This window comes from Balaenoptera borealis (genome assembly GCF_965194805.1).
Source record: "Balaenoptera borealis genome assembly, chromosome: 19".
Taxonomy (NCBI): Eukaryota; Metazoa; Chordata; class Mammalia; order Artiodactyla; family Balaenopteridae; genus Balaenoptera; species Balaenoptera borealis.
In genome coordinates this window covers 67859392-67881770 of record NC_138878.1, presented here as the reverse complement: position 1 = coordinate 67881770, position 22379 = coordinate 67859392, and the positions used below count along the sequence as shown (strand labels likewise).

At 42.3% G+C, this 22379-nt stretch overlaps 1 protein-coding gene across 9 annotated transcripts in view; it reads right to left on the bottom strand.

The window, feature by feature from the left end:
- Positions 1 to 22379, bottom strand: part of LOC309617248 (uncharacterized protein) — a 52016-nt gene that overhangs the window by 11225 nt on the left and 18412 nt on the right. The window contains exons 1-3 of one of the 9 annotated variants that reach the window (XM_082369203.1): positions 9914 to 11842; positions 8762 to 9735; positions 7349 to 7475 (exon numbers count right to left, since the gene is read on the bottom strand). The exons of 1 other annotated variant lie outside the window; for it this stretch is intronic. In XM_082369203.1, the coding sequence (XP_082225329.1) occupies positions 7349 to 7475; positions 8762 to 8815 (181 nt within the window). In that variant the 5' untranslated portion in view covers positions 8816 to 9735; positions 9914 to 11842. Of the gene's footprint in view, positions 1 to 7348; positions 7476 to 7949; positions 11843 to 22379 lie in introns of those variants that run through there. 7 more of the 9 variants (XM_082369205.1, XM_082369202.1, XM_082369204.1 and 4 more) reach the window with 7 other exon arrangements.

Sequence of the window (22379 nt, the reverse complement as noted above, 5' to 3'; positions counted from 1 at the left end):
CTTAGATAATAAATTTCCTTCAGGGTGTAGACTGTTTGAGCTGGTCTGTCATGTATACCCAAACATATATCAACCAATGTGGGGGTAAAGACTGTAGATAAATCAATGGCAGAGGTACCAGGACCCACACAGAAAGCGCATCTGCAGATCCTGAACCAAAGCTCAGGATTCGTTAGTCATCACTAAGCAAATGTTCACTCCTGTCTGCTACATGCTCAGCACGGGGCTCAGGGACAGGGCAGTGGAAAGTGAAGGAGTCTTTCTTCAGCTGTCAGGAGTCACACTCTCTGCGACTGCAAGGCCTTTGCACGTGCTGTCCCTTCTAACTGGAAGGCTGTTTTTTTCCCTACTTTGCTCGTTCTACATTACTCTAATTCTTTGGGTCTCAGCTCAAATGTCACTTCCTGAGAAGATTTCACTGAACTGTGGCTCCTGAGCCCAGGTGCTTCATCAATCTGCCATGTTGCCATGCAATTTTTAAATCCTAACAGTTAAGTCAAAACTAATATTTAGTCGACTTCTTGTTTCCAGTTCTGCCTGTAAGGAGCTTCCAAGTCGCCACTCCATCCTAACAACAAGTGGCAAGCTGAACAGACTGAAAAATCAACAAGTCGTCTTGGATCAATAACAGAGGGGAGGAAACAAGGTAAACTGCTATCCCCAGGATTGGAGACACAGGGAATACAGTCAGTCACAGCTTACAAGAGCAGAGACTCATGAGCAGAAACTGCCACAGGAACCAGCGCCAGGATAGGAAACCTGAACGGTAATGAATGGATTGGTGGAGGTTCAGTGCAGACAACTCTGAGAGTAAAAAAAACTCCAGGGGACGCAGTCACAGGCAGGCCCTCACAGTATTATGAGATTTCTCTCCAGAAGCTCAATCAAGTTCCCACAAAAAATAGAAGAGAAAAATCCCCTTGGGCTTCTGGCAGGGGGGAAGGAAAAAGAACCAATTCTGAAATATACCAGAGCACTCTGTCTTTAACCAGGCCTGTCCTCAGAAGAAACTAGTTAACCAGAGCCTAAACTGCTGGGGTTTTATCAGAGCCTAAATGGCCTGGAAGAAGGGAAATACCCAACTCCAGTCAACTTTGGCCATCCTGTCCTACCTTAGTGGAGGAGATAAACACTTGTGACATTCACAGTCCAGAGGGATAGGCCCACTAAAAGACTGAGACCAAATCACAGAACTATAGAACACTCTTTCCCTCCTGCCCTGCCACTACATTTCTTTTTTTTTTTTTTTTAATTTATTTTATTTTTGGCTACATTGGGTCTTTGTTGCTGCATGTGGGCTTTCTCTAGTTGTGGTGAGCGGGGGCTACTCTTTGTTGTGGTGCGCAGGCTTCTCATTGTGGTGGCTTCTCTTGTTGTGGAGCATGGGCTCTAGGTGCACAGGCTTCAGTAGTTGTGGCTTGCAGGTTCTAGAGCACAGGCTCAGTAGTTGTGGCACACGGGCTCAGCAGTTGTGGCTCGTGGGCTCTAGAGCACAGGCTCAGTAGTTGTGGTGCATGGGTTTAGTTGCTCCGCGGCATGTGGGATCTTCCCGGACCAGGGCTCGAACTCGTGTCCCCTGCATTGGCAGGCGGATTCTTAACCACTGCACCACCAGGGAAGTCCCGTCCACCACATTTCTAAAGGCCTATTTACAGCAGTTACTTTTGCCCAGTATATCATATGCAGCTATCAAAAAAAATTATAAGTCACGCTAAAAGTCAAAGAACACAATTTGAAGAGACAGAGCAAGCATCAGAACCTGACATGTAAGGGATGCTGGAATTATCAGATCAGGGATTTTAAATGACACTGATTAATATGCGAAGGGCTTTAATAAACAAAAGTAGACAGCGTGCAAAAACAGATGGGCATTGTAAGCAGATAGAAGGAAATCCTAATTAAGAACCAAAAAAAATGCTACAGATCAAATAACACTGAAGAATGCCTCTGGTGGACTTATCAGTAGACTGGACACAGCTAAAGAAAGAATCTCTGAGTTTGAGGATATATCAATAGAAACCTTCAAAACTGAAAAGCAAAGAGGACAAAGACTGAAAAAAACAGAACATCCAAGGACCATAGAACTATAAAAGGTGTAATATACAAGTAATGCAAATTTAAAAAGGGGAAAAAATGAGAAAAAGAAACAGAAGAAATACATGAAACAACAATGACTGGGAATTTCCCAAAATTAATGTCAAACACCAAACCACAGATCCAGGAAGCCAAGAGAACACCAAGCATGATAAATGCTCACTACCCCCACCCCTGTCCCCCAGCAAAAAAAAACAAACAACCACACCTAGGCATACCATTTAAAAACTACAGAAAATTGAAGCTAAAGAAAAAATCCAGAGAGAAGCCGGAGGTCAAAACAAAACATCTTACCTATACAGGAACAAAGACAAGAATTACATATGATTTCTCCTCAGAAATCACATAAGAAGAGAGTGGAAAGATTTAAAGTGTTCAGAGAAAAACCTCACCAATCTTGAATTCCATACCCTGTGAAATTATCCTTCAAAACTGAAAGAGAAATAAAGAATTTCTCAAAGAAACAAAAATTGAGGGAATCTGTTGCCAGTAGACCTATCTTACAAGAAATGTTAAAATAACTTCTGTAGAGAGAAGGAAAATGATGTAGGTCAGAAACTCAGATCTAAATACAGAAAGGAGGAATACTGCAAGAGGAATAAAAGAAGGTAAAGTTAAAACTTTTAGTTGTCTTAACCAATCTAACAAGTAACAGTCTGTTCAGAATAGTAACAGTAATAATGTATTCAATTATGCTTATGTACATAGCTTACACACGCTTATATATATATACATACATACATATAAATGCTTATTTTTATATATGTATAAAATATATGTACCCATTATATATGCACTTACATAGTGAAACAAATGGCAGCAATGATATGAAGGATGGGAGGACAGAATTAAGATTATTTTGTTATAAGGTCTCATGTTACCAGTGAAGTGATATAGTGTTATTTGAAAGCAGACTTAGATTAGTTGCCCTTTGTCACATTATCATTTACATTAGCACTCCTACAAAATGAAATACTTAGGTATAAATCTAAGAAAATATGTACAAGATTTATATGAGGAACTCCACAAAACTCTGATGAATGAAATCAAAGAACAAAATAAATGGAGAGAGATTTTATGTTCATGGATAAGAAGATTCAGTACTGTCAAGATGTCAGTTCTTCCCAATTTGATCTATAGATTCAATGCAATACCAATCAAAATCCCAGCAAATCATTTTGTGGATATCCAAAACTGATTAAGTTTATATTGAGAGGCAAAAGACCCAAAACAGCCAACACAATATTGAAGAAGAACAAAGTGGGAGGACTGACGCTACCCAACCTCAAGACTTACAATAAAGTTACAGTAATGAAGACAGTGTGATGTTGGTGAAAGATCAATGGAACAGAATTGAAAGCCCAGAAATAGACCCACATAATACAGTCAACTAATCTTTGACAAAGATGCAAAAGCAATATAATAGTTAGCAAAGCTAGTCTTTTTAACAAATGGTGCTGGAACAGGACATCCACATATAAAAACAATTACCTAGACAGACCTTATACCCTTCACAAAACTTTACTCAAAATGAATCACAGATCTAAATGTAAAACACAAAACCATAAAATTCCTAGAAGATATTATAGGAGAAAACCTAGATGACTATGGGTATGTGATAACTTTCTAGATACAACACCAAAGGCATAATCCATGAAAGAAATGATTGATAAGCTGGACTTCATAAAAATTAAAAACTTCTGCTCTGCCAAAAGAATGAGAAGACAGGACTTCCCTGGTGGCACAGTGGATAAGAATCCGCCTGCCAATGCAGGGGATGAGGGTTTGAGCCCTGGTCCAGGAAGATTCCACATGCCGCGGAGCAACTAAGCACGTGCACCACAACTACTGAGCCCGCGTGCCACAACTACTGAAGCCCGCGCGCCTACAGCCCGTGCTCCACAACAAAGAGAAGCCACCGCAATGAGAAGCCCGCGCACCGCAATGAAGAGTAGCCCCCGCTCACCGCAGCTAGAGAAAGCTCGCACACGGCAAAGAAGACCCAACACAGACAAAAAAAATAAAATAAATTAAAAAAAAAAAAAAAAAGAATGAGAAGACAAGCCACGCAGTAGGAGAAAATATTTGCAAAAGACATATCTGATAAAGGACAGTTATCCAAAATACACAAATATCTCTTAAAATTAGAAAGTAAGAAAACAAAAATGACCCAATTTTAAAACGAGCCAAATACCTTAACAGACACCTCACCAAAGACAAGAACAAGGACCTTAAAACACATCTCACCAAAGACAATATACACACAGCAAATAAGCATATGAAAAGATGCTCCACAGAATATATCATCAGGGAAATGCAAATTAAAACAAGATACCACTACACAACTATTAGAATGGTCACGGGACTTCCCTGGTGGCGCAATGGTGAAGAATCCACCTGCCAATGCAGGGGACACTGGTTCGAGCCCTGGTCTGGGAAGATCCCACATGCCGCAGAGCAACTAAGCCCGTGAGCCACAACTACTGAGCCTGCACTCTAGAGCCCGCATGCCACAACTACTGAGCCTGAGTGTCACAGCGACTGAAGCCTGCGGGCCTAGAGCCCATGCTCCGCAACAGGAGAAGCCACCGCAACGAGAAGCCCGCACACCACAACGAGGAGTAACCCACGCACTGCAACAAAGAGTAGCCCTTGCTCGCCGCAACTAGAGACAGCCCAGACGCAGCAACGAAGACTCAAGGCAGCCATAAATAAATAGGAAGGAAGGAAGGTCAAAACGTGGAACACTGACAACACCAAATGCTAGCGAGGATGCAGAGCAGCAGGAACTCTCATTCAATGCTGGTGGGAATGCAAAATGATACCACCATTGTGAAGACAGTTTGGTGGGTTCTTAAAAAACTAAATATACCTTCACCATAGGATCCATCAACCACAGTTCTCGCTATTTACCCAAAGGTGCTGAAAACTTATGTCCACATAAAAACCTGCACATGGATGTTTACAGCAGCTTTATTCATAATTGCCAAAACTTGGAAGCAACTGAGATGTTCTTCAGTGGGTAAATGGATAAAGGATGGTAAATCTAGACAGTAAAATATTATTCAGCACTAAAAAGAAACATGCTATCAAGCCATGAAACGAGAAACAAATGCATATTACTAAGTGAAAGAAGCCAATCTAAAAAGGTTACATACTCTATGATTCCAGCTATATGACATTCTGGAAAACACAAATGGAGACAGTAAAAAAGATCAGTGGTTGGTGAGGGGGCAGGGATGAATAGAGAGGACTCTTAGGGCAACAAAAAAATTTTGTATGATACTATGATGGATACACGTCATTATACATTTGTCCAAACCCATGGAATGTACAACACCAAGAGTGAACCCTAATGTCAACTATGGACTTTGGGTGATTATGATGTGTCAGTGTAGATGCATCAACTATAACAAATGTACCATTCTGGTGAGAATATTGAGAACGAGGGAGGGTATGCTCGTGTGGGGGGAGGGGGTGTATGGGAAATCTCTATACTTACCTCTCAATTTTGCTGTGAACCTAAAACTGCTCAAAAAAGACAAGTCTTAAAAAAACAATAACTATTTATAGATGTAACCATATTCTAAGGACTGTGCCAAGCAATTTAAATGCATTTAAAAAAACTGAATTAAGTTTATGAACTAATTTAGAAATGAAATGACATAAATATTTAAAATATTGAGTCTTTTCATTCAGGAACAAGGTAAATGTCTTCATGGATCTAAGTCTTTTTTAGGTCCTAAGCAAAGCGTTATATTGACCTTCTTGTGGGCCTTGCATGAAAAATTCTATTTTAGGATTTCCTTATAGCACCCACATGAAGTACATACTGCAATAAGCACCATTTTATAGATGAAGAAACAGAGGCTCAGGCAGATAAAATGATTTGCTGAAACCACGGACATGATGAATGGCTGAGCCAAGATGAAAACCAAAGTCTAGTCATCTCTGGCATCTGGCATCTGTATTTAACTACAAAGCTACACAACACTGTTCCAGAAAATGCTGAGTCCAAGTGTAGGGTGATGACCATGACAACAAGGACGACGATGATATCATTAATAGCAGCGACAGCAGCAGGGGTCACAACTGCTAACCCCGAACACAGCCAGGCGTCAGCACGCACTGTTCTGAGCCACTCACCCTCACGACACACGTGTGAAGTAGGTACTGTATTACTTCATGAGATACTACCTATGAGATGATTGACATACAGAAGCGTTCAGTAGCCTGCCCAGGAACACACAGCTCATAAGCAGCAGAGCAGGGATTAGACACCAGGGGTCTGGCACCAGACCCTGGTCTCCCAAGTGCTACACGAAGAAGGAAGCAGCAAACACTTCCCCGTGGGAGTCAGCAGCCTCAGACCAAGTGGGCTGTGGTGGTGAGAGGGGGGCATGAGCAGAGGAGTCAATCCTCAGGAAACAGGGCCAGAGGAAGGAGAAGACGTGGAGACGCCAGAATTCAGCATTTCATGAACTACTAAAAATAAAAACTTGGGTTTGGAATCCCACACAGTGATTTGGTCAAATAGAGACATTTGCACGAACATCATATATCATTTATTCTTATCAACATTTCACAAAAGGACGGACAAAAAATGCAAAGGAGAGCTGCTGACAACCAAGATGTGCCTTTTAAGTTGGATGGATTAAGCTTTAGGAGGGACTCACAACAACGGCCCTATTTTCCTTACTTGCTGAGGACAGCGTGCTGGGAGAACTAAATGAGTAGAGCATGAACAGAGAAATAAGATAAACATACAGCAAGAAATAGAGATGAGGAGGGAGTGGGCCTCAGAGAGCAAGGACTTGCTGACTACCTCCTTCTGCAAAATAGCTGCAGCAGAAAAAACCACTGTGAAAACAAAGTGACACGAGCAGGCCCACGAGAGAAGGCAGAACAAGAGACCCAGAAGCCAGGGCATAATCATGCTTCTCTAAGTCGCTATATCAGTCCCTCAAGGAGCCCAGCAGGAATTCCTACCTTTGGGTTCTGTGAGACACCCCCATTTCCTCCCAACACATCCTTCTCCTTTGGTTGTGACCAAAGGCAAACTATGTTTCTTGTCCAACCCTCCCTAAGTGAGATACAAGGAGACCAGGCAGCAAGAGTGAGTCCAGAAAATAACTGAAGCTGTGGGGAGGAGGGTAGATGGGCTACAGAGGGCTTCCCAACCACCAGGCCTGGAGCCAGAGGGCGGAATGAAGCAAGTGACAGGTCCCACATGGGGAAGTTGGGAAGGCCTTACCCAGAGAGACCAGGAGCCCGCAGGTCTCCAGCATCACCTCCTGGTACAGGGTCCTCTGGGCGGGGTCCAGCTGCCCCCACTCCTCCCGGGTAAAAGTCACGGCCACATCCTCATAAGTAACAAGCATCTGGAAAGTCAAGCAGAGGCAGTTGTGTTGGTCTTGGGGCTACTGATGGAATCAGAGCCCATCTCTCTCCATGGCAAAGATGCAGAGACCAAACAGCCCCTGAAGGCTGAGCTCTGTGCTGGACTCCAGGAGGCAGACACTGCTCTAGACTGATCACAGCAGCGTAGCCCACAGAAGCCTCCTAGGCAGGAGCCGACGGAGAATGACACGAGGTCAGGAGCCTCCCACACAGACTGTGAGGCACGGAATGGTGAGGGTGCTGAGATGTCAGACAAATGGGAAAGAATAACAATGACGACAAAAACAATACCAATAATAATTACAGCAACAGCACCCCAGACTCACTGGTCCTCACTGTGTGCCTGCCTCGTGCTGAGGCATTTACATGTCTTGTTAAAGTGTCTGAAAGTCCCCAGCTCTTAAGTCCCACCCACTCCTGAGGTTTGAATCCGAAGTCCTAAAGTCAGCACTTGCCTGCTGTGTGAACTTGGGGGCCTCGCTTAATTCCTCTGAACATTGATTTCTGAATCAATACAATGATTCTCACCGATAATAGTTATGAGAATTAAAGAAAAAAGAAACACGGGGTGACTGGCCACAGCCGGTGAGGTCAATGCCGTTATCATCTTCATGTCAGTCAGGAGACCTGAGGCCCAGGGAGCTCTACCAGTTCACCCAAAGTTTACATGTGTTGTGATCAGAGGCAGGATTTAAAAGCAGGTTCCTCTGGTCTGAGGTCTAACAGCATAACCATGACCCACTGGCAAAGTAAAACCACAGTTAATGAAGATGTGAAGCATTTTAAATAAATTTCCCAGTTACATTCATTTCAGCCGCCGCTGAAAATAATTCTGCAGACGTGGGCAGAGGCGCAGATTCATCATCACCCACCTCACAGGAGAGTCACCTGAGGTGGTGGTACCTGCTTGGGAAGTGGCAGGGCCTGGACCAGCTCCTGCTGCCATGTGAACCTTGGAGACTCCCAGGGAGAATCCACAACGAGTCATCACTTCTTTTTTCTACCTGAGGCCTCACAGCATGTATCCCGGAGGAAAGAATACTCCAGGGACCAGGGAATAGGAACTGCTGAGGACACTGGAGGCTGTAGCCAGGAGAACAACAGCCTTTGATTGGCCATGATGTCTGTCCTGGCTGAGCAGGATGGAACATTCAGCCAACGGCCACACCGTCTGGCCCTCCCAGGACACGTCTCAGCAGATGGGGGAGTGGGGAGGATTCTGGCAATCGCAAAGACCCTCTGGGGGTTCCTTAAACAACCAATATACCTTTTTTTTGGTCCACACTCTTCCGCCTGCTGAAATGCCATGTCCCTGGTTCATGCCAAGACTGCCTACCGGAAGGAAGCCTGCATGGCTTGCAAAGTTTACTTTAGGTGTCACCTCCAGGCATCCCTCTCCACCGTTCGTAGAGAAGAGGGTAAAAATACAGGCTGTGGCGGCGACATACTGGTTGTTAGTTTCTGCTACTTAAGAACTGCAGTGAACTTGGGCAGGAAACTGAACTTCTCTGAGTCTCAAGTTGTTCTTGTACAAAACAGTGATAATAACAGAACTTAGCTCTGAAAAGGTGAGGATTACATGAGGTGATATATTATGCCTGTCTACCTGCTAACAGCAAAGACTCAATGGAGGCCGGCCGGCTATTATGGTTCTTTTCTCATTGTTTTCTCTTTGCTCCCACAGCATCCTGGACAAATTCAACCAGGAATTTTGCCAGGTTCCCTACACAAAAATGCCAGAACACAGGCAACAGGAAGGGGCCACTTTAAGCTAACTGCTAGAAAAGCCCTCTTCAAATAGGAGACATCTGCGCAGAGGCCAGAAGGATGTGAGAGGGAAGTTCTGCAAAGATAGAGGAACAGTGGGACTTCCTTGGCGGTCCAGTGGTTAGGGCTCCATGCTTCCACTGCAGGGGCACAGGTTCGATCCCTGGTTGGGGAACTAAGATCCCCCAAGCCCTGCAACACGGCCAAAAAAAAAAAAAAAGATACAGGAACAGTACTCCAGGTAAAGGCCAGTGCAAATATAAAGACTGGGGGGCGGGGCGGGGCGGGGCGGGGCGGGGCGGGGCGACAGAGAACTTATCATGGTCAGGTTGGTGTGTCTGCAGAACAGTGAGCCAGGGAAGAACGGAAGGTCAGAGGAGGTCGGCCGGGAGGATGGGGAAGCTGGAATTCTAGATTTTAAGTGTGACGGGAAGGAAGGAAGCATCATTCATCCTTCACGCACTGATGAAACACCTGTCGGAGACCCAAATCTGTGGTAAGACCGCGGATAAAATAACGAGTCAGCGCCACTTGTTGTAAGTAAACGACGAGGACAAAGAGAAACCCAATGGCTTACTTAGCCTCCAGCCTGCCCAGGAGCCCTCTCCGAACCAGCGGAGAAGCAGCAATGCCAGCAATATGGTCCACTCACCCGCGCCGGGTCCAACCACGCCGCCGCCATCACGGGACCGTGAGGAGAGAGCGGGGCCGCAGAGGCGGCTCCAGGATTCAGCCGCCCGCCTCCTGCCCAGAGCGGGGGGATGAGGGGGTTGGGGGGGGGGGGTCACCTCAGCCGACGGTCACACTCCGAGCCTCAGTTTCCCCGGCGCAAAATGCGCACGAGGCCCAGGCCGTCGCGTCAGAGCCGCGGGGACGGGGTCGGGGCCCCGGCGGGCGCTCACGGGACACTCCCGTACGGAGGACCCGGGGCGGGTGTTGGGCTCGTACACCGACGCAGAGGTAAGACACACCCTCCTCACAGGCCTGCCCAGCTCGGGGCTGGGAAACGCACCCGGCCCACCGCCACAGTCCCCACAGCCCCGGAGGACCCAGCCGGCACAGACAGATGACGCGGCTCTCCAAATGGTCGGAGGTCCCGCCCCCGCCGGCGCGGGCCGCAGGAAACCCCCCCACCCCGTCCTGGGCCGTCACTGGCCCAGCATCGGCGCAAACACGCGGCGCTCAGCCTTCTGGGTAACGTAGTATTTTCCCCCTGCAAACAACCAGGTGTGTGGAGCAACTTGCCTCAGAGCATCAGTGAAAGCAGTATTTCTGGACTGTCTCCTCAAACACCATGAATGGTCTCTATCGGTGGAAAAAGACTCCCAGATATTTTCTGGCAAGGAATGTGAAAAATGGGTCCTGACCCTGGAATTCTGTCACCTGCTCCTTCCTGTTCATCCCTAGTGTCACTTTAAAGCTCACTGTGTAGAGCCCTGTAGGCCACTGTAAAGAAGTCGTAATATGTTCCCTGTGTGTTCTAGAATATACCCAGGAATTGTTTAATTTGGTATGTTAATATACACAGAAATGGGAATGATTGTCATGAAGGAAGAAGTTTATGCTCACACATTCCTAGAAACAGGAGACAGGGCACATCACAAAGGGCCACGAGGGGAGACCAGGATGGGTCAGGAGGTAAGAGAGGTGAAGAAAGCATGGTCCAGAGCTTTTATTTTGTTTTCAACAGGAAAGACAAGGCAGGGTAGGATAAAAAGTTTGGTATTGGCTGGTTTGAATACTGTCAACAGGCTTTGGAGCATACGGGCTGACCTTATTTGCCCAGCACAGGCCCTTAGATGATGAGAAATATAGTCTCCTAAGTGTAAGAGTCAGAAAGAGGAGGGGTTCCAATTAGGGGCTTTGGGTTGTTTAATTTACACATGAAAGAAATAGCCCCTAAGAGTAGTTTGTTACCTCTAAGAATTGGCTAGTCCTGAAAGGGGCAGTCTCGGGGATTTCCTGGCAGTCCAGTGGTTAGGACTCCATGATCTCACTGCCGAGGGCCCAGGTTCAATCCCTGGTTGGGAAACTAAGAGCCCACAGGCCACGCTGTGTATTTGGGGACCTCAATTAGTTGTCCTTCGCCATTTTCAGAGGTGTGGGTCTATGAGAAGGGCATGTGGAACAATCTCTCTAAAATACCAATCCCACGGGAGATAACTGGGACCTTACTAACACCATCATCCCTTGAATACCTGCCTTCTACTTGCTCACCTGGACAGCCCCTCCTTGGAATTGCTCCTTGCTCTGTCCATGACTTTCTACCTTGTTGCAACTTAAAGATCACATCTGGCTTGATGCACTGACACCCTGTTCTTTGGAAGTGACATAAAAATGGCCCATTTGGGGCTTCCCTGATGGCGCAGTGGTTAAGAATCCGCCTGCCAATGCAGGGGACACGGGTTCGAGCCCTGATCCGGGAAGATCCAACATGCCGCGGAGCAACTAAGCCCGTGCGCCACAACTACTGAGCTTGCACTGTAGAGCCCTCGTGCTGCAACTACTGAGCCCGAGTGCCACAACTACTGAAGCGCGTGTGCCTAGAGCCCGTGCTCTGCAACAGAGAAGCCACCGCAATGAGAAGCCCGTGCACCTCAACGAAGAGTAGCCCCCGCTCGCTGCAACTAGAGAGAAAGCCCACGTGCAGCAATGAGGACCCAAAGCAGCCAAAAATAAATAAATAAATTTATAAAAAAAAAAGAAGAGGAAAAAAAAGACTAAAAAGGGGCGTGGGGCACAACAACAACAAAAAATATATGCTTAATACACGGATCTCCAAATTAAAAATCACAGCAGGAACTGAATGAATAAGCATTTCCAGAACTCTAATGAAAAACTGATGAACTCATAAAAGTGCTAACAAAAGATCAAGATGAAAAAAAATTAATTACATGGGACTGAGTGAACTGATGAGGATGAGTATAATTTTTGTGACTTTCTGTTTGAATTAAAAAAAAATCCCACAAGGACTCAGAGGCAAAGAATATACAAATCAATTTTCACTGCAAAGTAAAGGAGCTGCTACAGTGGAGGATTACTGGACTGAATGTCAATATTATGACATAGTATGAGTGTGTTTCATGTTTGGTAACTGCAATCATTGTTGCTTTTGTTGTGGTCATCCATGTACAATGCTTGATGTCAGTCTATTTATCTCTTGTAAAAATAAAATACAGTGTGTGTGTGAAAAAAAAAAAAATCACAGCAGACAGAAATTTCCTTCAAGTCATCCAGCTGGTTAGAACAAGGCCAGGAAGTGTAACCAGGTGGTCTGACTAGAGGGTCCATGCTCTTGACACTGCTCCAAGGAAGGGAAAATAGTGCCCATTTACAATTTAGCTTAGACCATTCAATTGTCAGGTGTGTAACATACCTGTGAACAGATTACAAATCTTTAACCCTCAAAACTCAAGGATGACGTCTTTGAGCATTCCAGAGGCACCTCAGCATCCGATAACTAAGACAGGAAAGGCAGTCTGCGGGCCAGAGTATGAGTACAAAGGGGCGAGGCAAATACTCCCAGAGATCAGATTCCTAGAGATCTCCAGCATCACGTCTCTGTAGAGGGCCCTCCCGGCTGGACCAAATGCTCCCATACCATCTCAGTAAAACTCACAGACAGGTCCATGAACTTAACTAAGCCTGCAACAACACACCCTTTAATCTCCAGTTATGCACATTTAATGATGTAGGAATTATTATGACCCCATGTTCTTTAATTTTCTCTTTGTTGAAGTCAAAGGCTACAAGTTTCAACAGTGGGAACAAAAAGTAAATGAGAAACTGTTGACATATGTGCAATGGAAATACACAGCATTGACCTGGTCTTTACATCTTTGTACAAATAAAGGGAATATTTGCAAGTCAAACCACTGACGACATATCTAAATAGACACAGATTTATTGAGAGGCAAGATTCTTTCTCACCAGACATTCTCTATATTTTGTCATCACTAAATTAAATCTTGACGACTATGTAAGAATTTCCACTCTGACATAACTGATTGTTTTTGTTACAGTGATTTACATGTATATAAGCCTTCACCTCAAAGCTATGACTTATTTCTTGTTGTAGCAAACTGTATTTAGTATTTGTTAAAGAAATTTGAACTTCCTCAACATTTAGGTATCATTTAAGTCACTGTGAAGAAGAGTTAATATAGCATGCTATCCTTTGAGCTTCAAAGTTTGCCCTTGGCTAAAGTTTGGGGACTTAGATTTCAGGAGGCTTCCTATCATTCTCAGAAATGATGAATGGCTCAGTGCACCTATTGTTTGTGTAAACACGGTGGCTTATGCTGCTAACCTGCTATGCTTCTGGAGGTCTAGAATTTTGTTATGCTCTAGACAGAGTGCCCAATAAAAATCATAGGCACTGAGGTTCTAATAAGTTTCCCTAGTAGACATTTCACACATGCAGTCAAAATTCATTGACAGAACTTAAATTAAGCACTCAGATTTCCTAAAGCTTGTCCCTGGCTTCCTGTGGACTCCAGTCCTTGTATCTTTTCCCTTAACTGAGATTGCTTTGTATTCTTGTGCTGTCATAAACCATCGATGTTGAGTATAATATGCTGAGTCCTTTGATGCTTGCTAGTAAGTCATAAACCTGGGTAGTCTTGAGGACTTTCAACACAGTCATTCATTATGACTTTTAAAGTCTTATAGATCTGTCCATAAAAGCCCATATAGTTTCTCTTTGTGGTCAACATATGTCATATACTGTGCCAACTATACACACAGTTTTGTGTAAACACTGTGAGGGAGGCAAACATAAAAATACACTACTGTGTGTGGCCATTCACTAACACACACATATACTGTCTACTGAGGAAAATAAAAACGTAAAATGAACAGAATCAGACAGTGGCTGGATGTGAGGATGATGAAAGAAAAATGGCTGTGAGGTGTCTGGCTTGGTCAACAAGACAGAAGATAGTGGAATTCACTGAGACTGTTTTTTCAGGCACCTCAAACACAACGTCTAAAACCAAATGCCAACCTTAGCCCTTTTCTACTTCCCTGCTTCCTCAAACTCAGAGATTATCTATATTTCCTACAAAGTTACAAGAGATGATGCGACCATTGAAGACTGAGTTTGGTTTCTCACTCAAACTGAAAGGATGGCCAAGATGTACTATAAAATGAGAAAGATCAAATGAGTATTATTTGATCCGTTTTAGTAAAAATGAATAGTGACCAGGAAAACAAAGATTCATACTACAAGAAGGAATCTAGGAAAGTGATAAGGGCATGGACTCTGCAGCCAGCCTAAATGGCCTCCAATCCCTAATCTCATACTTTGTAACAACTGTACAATTTTGGGCAAACTCCTTAATCTTTCTGTTCCTCAGTTTTCTGATTTGTAAAATGAGGATAATATTACCTACCACATAGTCTTGTTGCAAAGGTTAAGAGTTGATGTGTTAAAACATTCAAAACAATGGCTGATATACAGTAATACCACGTGTTTGCTTGCTCTTAGAATTATTATGGGTGCATCCTCATGGTGATGGTCTTGGCCAAATGACACATGCATTAACTCAGTGTATATGAATACACAGAAGGTGTGGAAGTATGAACAAAGGGTAACAGACATGAGAAACATTCAACCTGGAGACACAGATTTGGGGGAACTCTGTAGATCACTGAGTATAAAATGCATTGAGTGGGAATTAACTCACTCATGGAACACATCACAAGTGAGACAGCAATGGCCTTGGATGGACCCTGGGAAGCACATTGTTTAATACATGGGCTGAAGACACAGACTCTCTGAAGAAGGGTAAGAACTCACAGAAACCAGGAAAGGACCTTCAAGTCAGAGAGGTGGGCAGCAGTCCAACAGTGGTGGGAGGGCGGGAGGAGGAGAGAGGACAAAAGGGAACTTTGTGAGACCTGCTTAAGTCAGGCAACCGTGGTGGAGGTCATTCTTTAGTTGTCAGTGGAGCGAAAGGGACATGAGGGGGTGAGGACAGGCAGTGGACAGAACAGTCACACAGGGTGTATCTGTGAGAGAAAAGAGAAGGGCAGAGCTCAATGCGCATGTAGGGCAGAAAGTGCCTGGGGGTGAGGAACACAGGTATAGATTGTGAGGACAGAAGGGGATTCAGAGGGAGAAGTTAAAGACCAAGAAGTAGAGGCACAAAAGAAAGACACAGGCCCTATACAAGTTGGGGAATATGGGAGAATGTGTTCAACAGCAAAGAGGAAGACTGAACTTGGAAGAGGAGTAGCCCATTCTCCTTTGAGGCTATAACAAGCCTTAGAGAGCTCGGAAATTTTACACACAAATCTTCCCTGGAGAACACAACTCTGAACAATCTGCAGGTTGCCCAGTTTTATTTTCTTGAGAAATATTTGTGGATAACAACACAGAAGATGGCAGGTCTTCCATTCCTCCAGATACTTTTGGATTTCTATTCCAGTATCAAGATAAACCACCAGAGAACCACTGACTTTGGACTACACAGTTTTGCTTGTTTTCTCAGAGTCCTTCTTTGGCATCATAAACTAGGCAAAAGAACCAAATGGAAATCAGACAATTGAAAAATTCAAAAACCAAAACGAAAATTCACTGGATGAGCTCAATAGTAGATTATGTATGAGAGAGAAGGAATCAGTGAGCTCAAAGAGAAATCAATGGAAATTAATCAACGTGAGCAACAGAGAAAACAGACTGGGGGGAACAAAAAGATGGGAGCCTGAGAATCCTATGGAACAACAACAAGAGAACAAAGGGCTGAAAAAACTATTTGAAGAATAACTAAAAATTTCCCAAATTTGCCAAATGGCATACACCACAAAATTTGAAAAGCTGAGCAAACACCAAACAGGATAAGCCCCCCAAATTTTATGGCAGGTTACATCATAATCAAACTTCTGAACTCTATATACAAGGAAAAAACACTTTCAAAGCACTTGACATAAAGGATACATTACAGATAGGGAAATAATGAGTCAAATGGCGGCAGATTTCTCAACTGAAACAGATCAGATTTCCCATCTGGAAGACAGAAGGAAATGACTTACTTGCCTTTCAAGTACTAAAAGAAAAGAACTGCTGACCCTGAATCCTATATCCCACAAAAATATCCTTTGGGAATGAAGGAAACATAAAGACATTTTTAGAAGAAGGAAAACAAAAACATTTGTTACCAGAAAATCTGCAACAAAAGACAGGCTATAGATGTTCATGGGGCAAAAAATTTAAAAAGAAACTGTTAATGGAAGAAACTTGAGATTTCAAGAAGGAAGAAAGAACAATGTAATGAGTAAAAGTAGAAGTAAACAGACTGTGCTTCTTCTGAGTTTTGTAAAAATTGTTTGACAGTTGAAGCAAAAAGAACATCATTCAATATGGTGTTCAGTATATGAAAAGGAAATACTTAAGACAATTATATTAAAAGAATGGGGAATGTAAAGGTACCCAATGGAAGTACGGTTTCTATGTGTCAAAGTGCTAAAGTGTTGATACCGTAGGCTGTGATAAGTTATGTATGTACAATACCTAGAGTAACCACTAAAATACAAGAGATATACTCAAAAACATCACAGATATATCAAGTGGAGCTCCTAACATTAAAGGAACCCATAAGAAGGCAAAACAAACAACAAAAAGTACCCCCTCAAAACCAAACAACAGAGCAACAAAAACATCATAAAATGGTAGTTGTAAGCCCTAAAAATATCAATAATTATTTTAAATTTAAATGGCCTAAATATACCAATTTTAAAACAGAAATCAGTAAGATGGATATAAGAAAATGAGCCAAGTATATGCTATTCACAATATTCACATATTACATTATTTCAAATGTAACAATATAGATAAGGTTGAAAATAAAATTACAGAAAAATATAAACCATGCAAACATTAACCAAAAAACTCAATAGTAGCTATATTAATATCAGATAAAGTATACTTCAAAGCAAAAAATTTTAGAGGAGCAAAAAGAAAGCATAATGATAAAAGGGTTATTACACCAAGATGACATAGCAATCCTAAATGTGTATGCACCAAACAACAGAGCTTTGAAATACATGAAGTGAACATTGACAGAACTAAAGGAGGAAGAGACAATTCTAGAATTAAACTGCAGGACTTCAACACCCCTTTCTCAGCTGTTGATAAAAATACGAGGCAGGAAATCAGCAGATATAGAAAATCTGAAAAACACCATCAACGAACAGTATCTGGTACATACATATACAAACTCCACCCAATGACAGTAGGATACACACTCTTTTCAAGCAGCCTTACTGAACATTCATCAAATATCCTGGGTCATAAAACAAACCTCAAAAAATTTAAATAGCCAAATCAAATGTAAAAGAAATTAAAAGAAAGCACAAAATACTCCAAACACTGGGAAATTGAACAACATACTTCTAAATAATCCATGGGTTAGACAGTCTCGAATAAAGAAATATTTAGAACTGAATGAAATGTAATTAGAATGTAAGACAAGAAGCTAAAACAGTACTGTGAGGGAAATTTATAGAACTTAATGCTTACATTAGTAAAGTGGAAAAAAAAAAACCCTCAAATCAATAACCTAAGCACCCACCTCAAGAAACTGCAAAGGAAAATACTATCAAAGCAAGTAGAAGAAAGGATATAAAAAAGACCAGAAAAAAAAATTCAGTGAAATTAGGAAAAGATAGAGGAAAAAATTATATAAAGTGCTGGTTCCTTGAAATAAAAAAATTGATAAATGTCTAAGAAGACTGACAAAGATAAAAGAGAGTTAACACATTTCCAATAATAGGAATAAAACAGAGGCTATAAGTACAGATTCTGCTGCCGTCAAAAGGATAATAAAGGAATACTTTAAACAAATAAGAAAATTTAGATGAAATGGGAAAATTCCTAGAAAAAGATAAACTATAAAAACTTATCCAATATGAAATAGATACTCTGAATAGTTCTATACATATTAAATAAAATAAATACATAATTAAAAAGCATACAAAAGAAAAATCTCCAGGACTAAATGGTTCACTGGAGAATGCCACCAAACATTAAAAGAACAAATAAAACCAATTCTATACAACACACTGTCTTCCGAATAATAGAACACCTGTTAACACATGTTAGGAGGCCAGAATCACCTAGACACCAAAACCAGACAATGACAATAGAAAAATATATATATATAGAAAGAAAACTACCTATCATTGTCACTCATGAAATTAGAGGAAAACTTCCTCAACAAAATACTAGCATATTTAATACTGTAATATAATATATAAAAATAATTATACTCCATGACCAAGTGGGGCTTATTGCAAGGATACAAGGCTGGTTCAACATTCAAATCTCAAATGAATGTAATACATCATATCAACAGGCTACAGAAGAAAAAACACAGGATTCTATCAACTGATAACAAAAAAAGCATTTGACAAAGTTCAACACTCATTCACAATAACAAAAAAAACTCAGTAAATTAGGAATATGGGAAACTTTCTAAACTTGATAAAGAAAACTCTATGAAGAAAACTTTACAACTAACACCATAGTTAATGAAGAAAATTTGAATGTTTTTCCCCTAATATCAGGACCCAGGCAAGAACATGTTTTCTCACTAGTATTTAATGTCATATTGGAAATCTTAGCTAGTGTAGTAGGACAAGAAAAGGAAATAACAGGTATACAGATGGGAAGAAGTAAAACTGTCTCTAACTGCAGATGATACTTCTATGTAGAAAATCCCAAGCATTCTATCAAAAGAAACAGCAAGGTTGCAGGATACCAAAATAACATGAAAAATATACATATTTCTGTATACTACCAAAGATTGTGTGGAAATTGAAAGTTTAAAAATCAATGCCATTTATAATTACTCAAAAAAAACAATACCTATATATAAATCTTATAAAAATTGTACAGGACCTATTACTGAGACATAAAATAGTAATGAAGTAAATCAAGCCATATCAAATAAATGTACAGACATAATGTTTTCATGGATTGGAAGACTCAAAACAGCAAAGATGCCAACTCTCAACAAATAAATCTGCCAATTTAACTCAATTTCTATCAAAATTCAATACAGTTTTTTTCTGGTAAAAACAGAAGCTTATCCAAAACTTTACATGGAAATTCAAAGTAACGAGGAGTGTTAATCAGTTTTAAATAAGAAGACTGAAGACAGAGGACTCACTTTACCTGATTAAAAGATTTACCACATAACTAGAGCAATTAGTAAACCAATAATAGTACAGGACCAAGAAAAAGTCTGAGTATTAGGTCTTTAAAACCACATGAAGAAAAGGTTTGTCTTCAAAGAATCAAAGCCTAAATAGTCTAAAATGGTGCAACAGAACGTGCCCATTCATATGTGTATTCTTATCTCCTTAAATATAAAGGTATTTGATGATTTGGCTCAAATCGAAAAATTAAGGTCCTTAAGAATAGAGACAATGTTTTAGACCAAAGGAGATGTTCAATGAAAGTTTTCAGACCTGTCTAACTCTCTTTAAACTGGATAGCAATGAATGTATATACAAGACACATAGAGTCTAGGTTCTTTACCATGGAAACAAAACTATCCTCCTGCCAATTAACTAAGGAATCAATGACAAAGTGCCATAGCTTGGCAAGGAAGTCTGAAAGAAACATGTTGTAGTTCATTTTCTATTTTAAGTATCTCCCTTCTTTTTAAAAAAAATTCCTGAGATAACACTGAAGTGTAAACTAAGAAGAAAGATGTAGCTGAAGGTTTTCCTAAGTGCATAATAACCACTGGGTCTCTCTCCTTGATGAATTCTCAGATGTAGAATAAGGCTCTAGGTTGGGTCAATTTCCAATATGACTCTTTAGATGACAACTGATATCCTGCAATAGGTATTCTCACAGGGAAGAAAATTGTGGGGTTTCTCTTTGGTATGAATGATCAGATTCTGAGTAAGATGTTTCCTCTGGCAAAAGATTTTCCTCAGTCGTTACATGCAGAAAGTCTTTCCCCAATAGGAGTTCTTGAAGATTGACTGAGGATTGCCCACTTGTGAAGGTTCTTCCCACATCTGTCACACTGACAGGGTTTCTCCCAGTATGAACCCTCTGATGCTGAGTGAGGGATGAGCTGCGACTGAAAGCCTTTCCACACTCACTGCACTCATAGGGCTTCTCTCCAGTGTGGATGATGGAGTGTCGAATGAGGTTTGTGCTCCAGCAGAAGGTTTTCCCACACTCGAGGCATTCATAGGGCTTCTCTCCACTGTGAATCCGCTGGTGCCTGGTGAGGCCTGACCTGCGGTTGAAGGCCTTCCCACACTCCATGCACTCGTAGGGCTTCTCTCCAGTGTGGATGCTGAAGTGCCGAATGAGGTCTGCCCGATTGCTAAATGCTTTCCCACATTCTTTGCACTCAAAAGGTTTCTCTCCAGTGTGGGCCCGTTTATGCAAGATAAAAGTGGAGCAGTGGGTGAAGGCCTTTCCACATTCAGTGCACACGTAGGGCTTCTCCCCAGTGTGAATCCGCTGGTGCCTCTTGAGGTATGACCTGTGGTTGAAGGCCTTCCCGCACTCGAGGCACTCAAAGGGCTTCTCCCCAGTGTGGATGACATAGTGGTGAATGAGGGCTGCGCTCTCACAGAAGGCTTTCCCACATTCACTGCATTCGTAGGGCTTCTCCCCAGTGTGAGTCTGCTGGTGCCACATGAGGTATGACCTGTGTTTAAAGACCTTGCCACATTCAAAGCACTCATACGGATTCTCACCACTGTGGATGATGTAGTGTCGAATGAAACCTGGCCTATCTCGGAATGCTTTTCCACATTCTTTGCACACAAAGGGTTTTTCTCCAGTGTGGCTCCTGTTATGCAAAACAAAAGTGGAGCGGTGGGTGAAGGCCTTTCCACATTCATTGCATTTATAAGGCTTTTCTCCACTGTGAATCCGCTGGTGTTGTGTAAGGTGTGACTTGCGGTTGAAGGCCTTGCCACACTCCATGCACTTATAGGGCTTCTCCCCGGTGTGGACCATGTGGTGTTGAAGGAGATAAGTGCTCTTACTAAAGGTTTTCCCACACTCTGTGCATTCATAGGGCTTCACTCCAGAGTGAATCCTCTCATGTCGAGCAAGGAGGCGTTTCTTATTAAAAATTTTCCCACATTCGTTGCATTTAAAGATACTTTCCTCTTCCTGAATCATGAGATCATTACCAGATCCACATGAGTCATGGTCATGGACTGCACCTCCTGGAGGGACCGGCTCCTCTACAATCCTTGAACACACACCACCAGGTGTCCCTAAGCTGCCATATTCAGAGCTTGGTTTCCCAGGGAGCTTCCCCTTCTGGGGTTCTATCTCTGGTCTCAAGTGTCCTTCTTGCATTTCCAATGACCGTTCCTTATCGTTGATTTGGCCCAACTGGGAGTCCTCTGAAACTCTTTGTATTAGTTGTTTCTGGAGTGAGACTCCCTCAGACAGGGCTGGCTCACAAGTGGTAGGTTCTGTGGTCTTGGGCTTTCCTTTGTCACCTGAAAGAAATTCAATACACAAAAAGACCTGTTAATAATGCCAACGTGGAAGAAAGAAAATCAATATTTCAGTGAAAGAAATGAAGATGAAAATAGTGTCTCTGTGTCTGCCATGTTTCCTGACCTCTGAATCCCACGATAACAATTTCTTTCTTTCCTGATCCTTGGACTGTTGACACCTTGAAAGGGAGACCCAGAGAACTAGCTGGGTGACGGGACAGGGTGCTGGAAAAAGACACGGTCAATTCCAGACTGGATAGTTATGCAAATAAGTAACTCATCTGGGCTCACAGAGAGTTCATGGTGAAGAGATGACTCAGTGCAAAGCCTGAAAGACCAACTATGTGATCAGAAGGTTGGGGTTTTAAGCCATAAGATAACAACTAGACCTCCAGAAACAGAAGGAGGGCAGGAGACTGAGTCATACAGGCACTAATTTAATCAGTTGTGCTTATATAATGAGACTCGGTGAAATTCTTAGGTTGGCAATATTTCATGCATATATTGCCATACATCAATGCCAGGAGGCTAACGAGTCTGAGAACATAGTAGCTTACGTTTGGAACCGCTCCAAAATCTGTTCCTAAAAAACATCTGATGCAAACCTATTGGACAAAGACTTTACA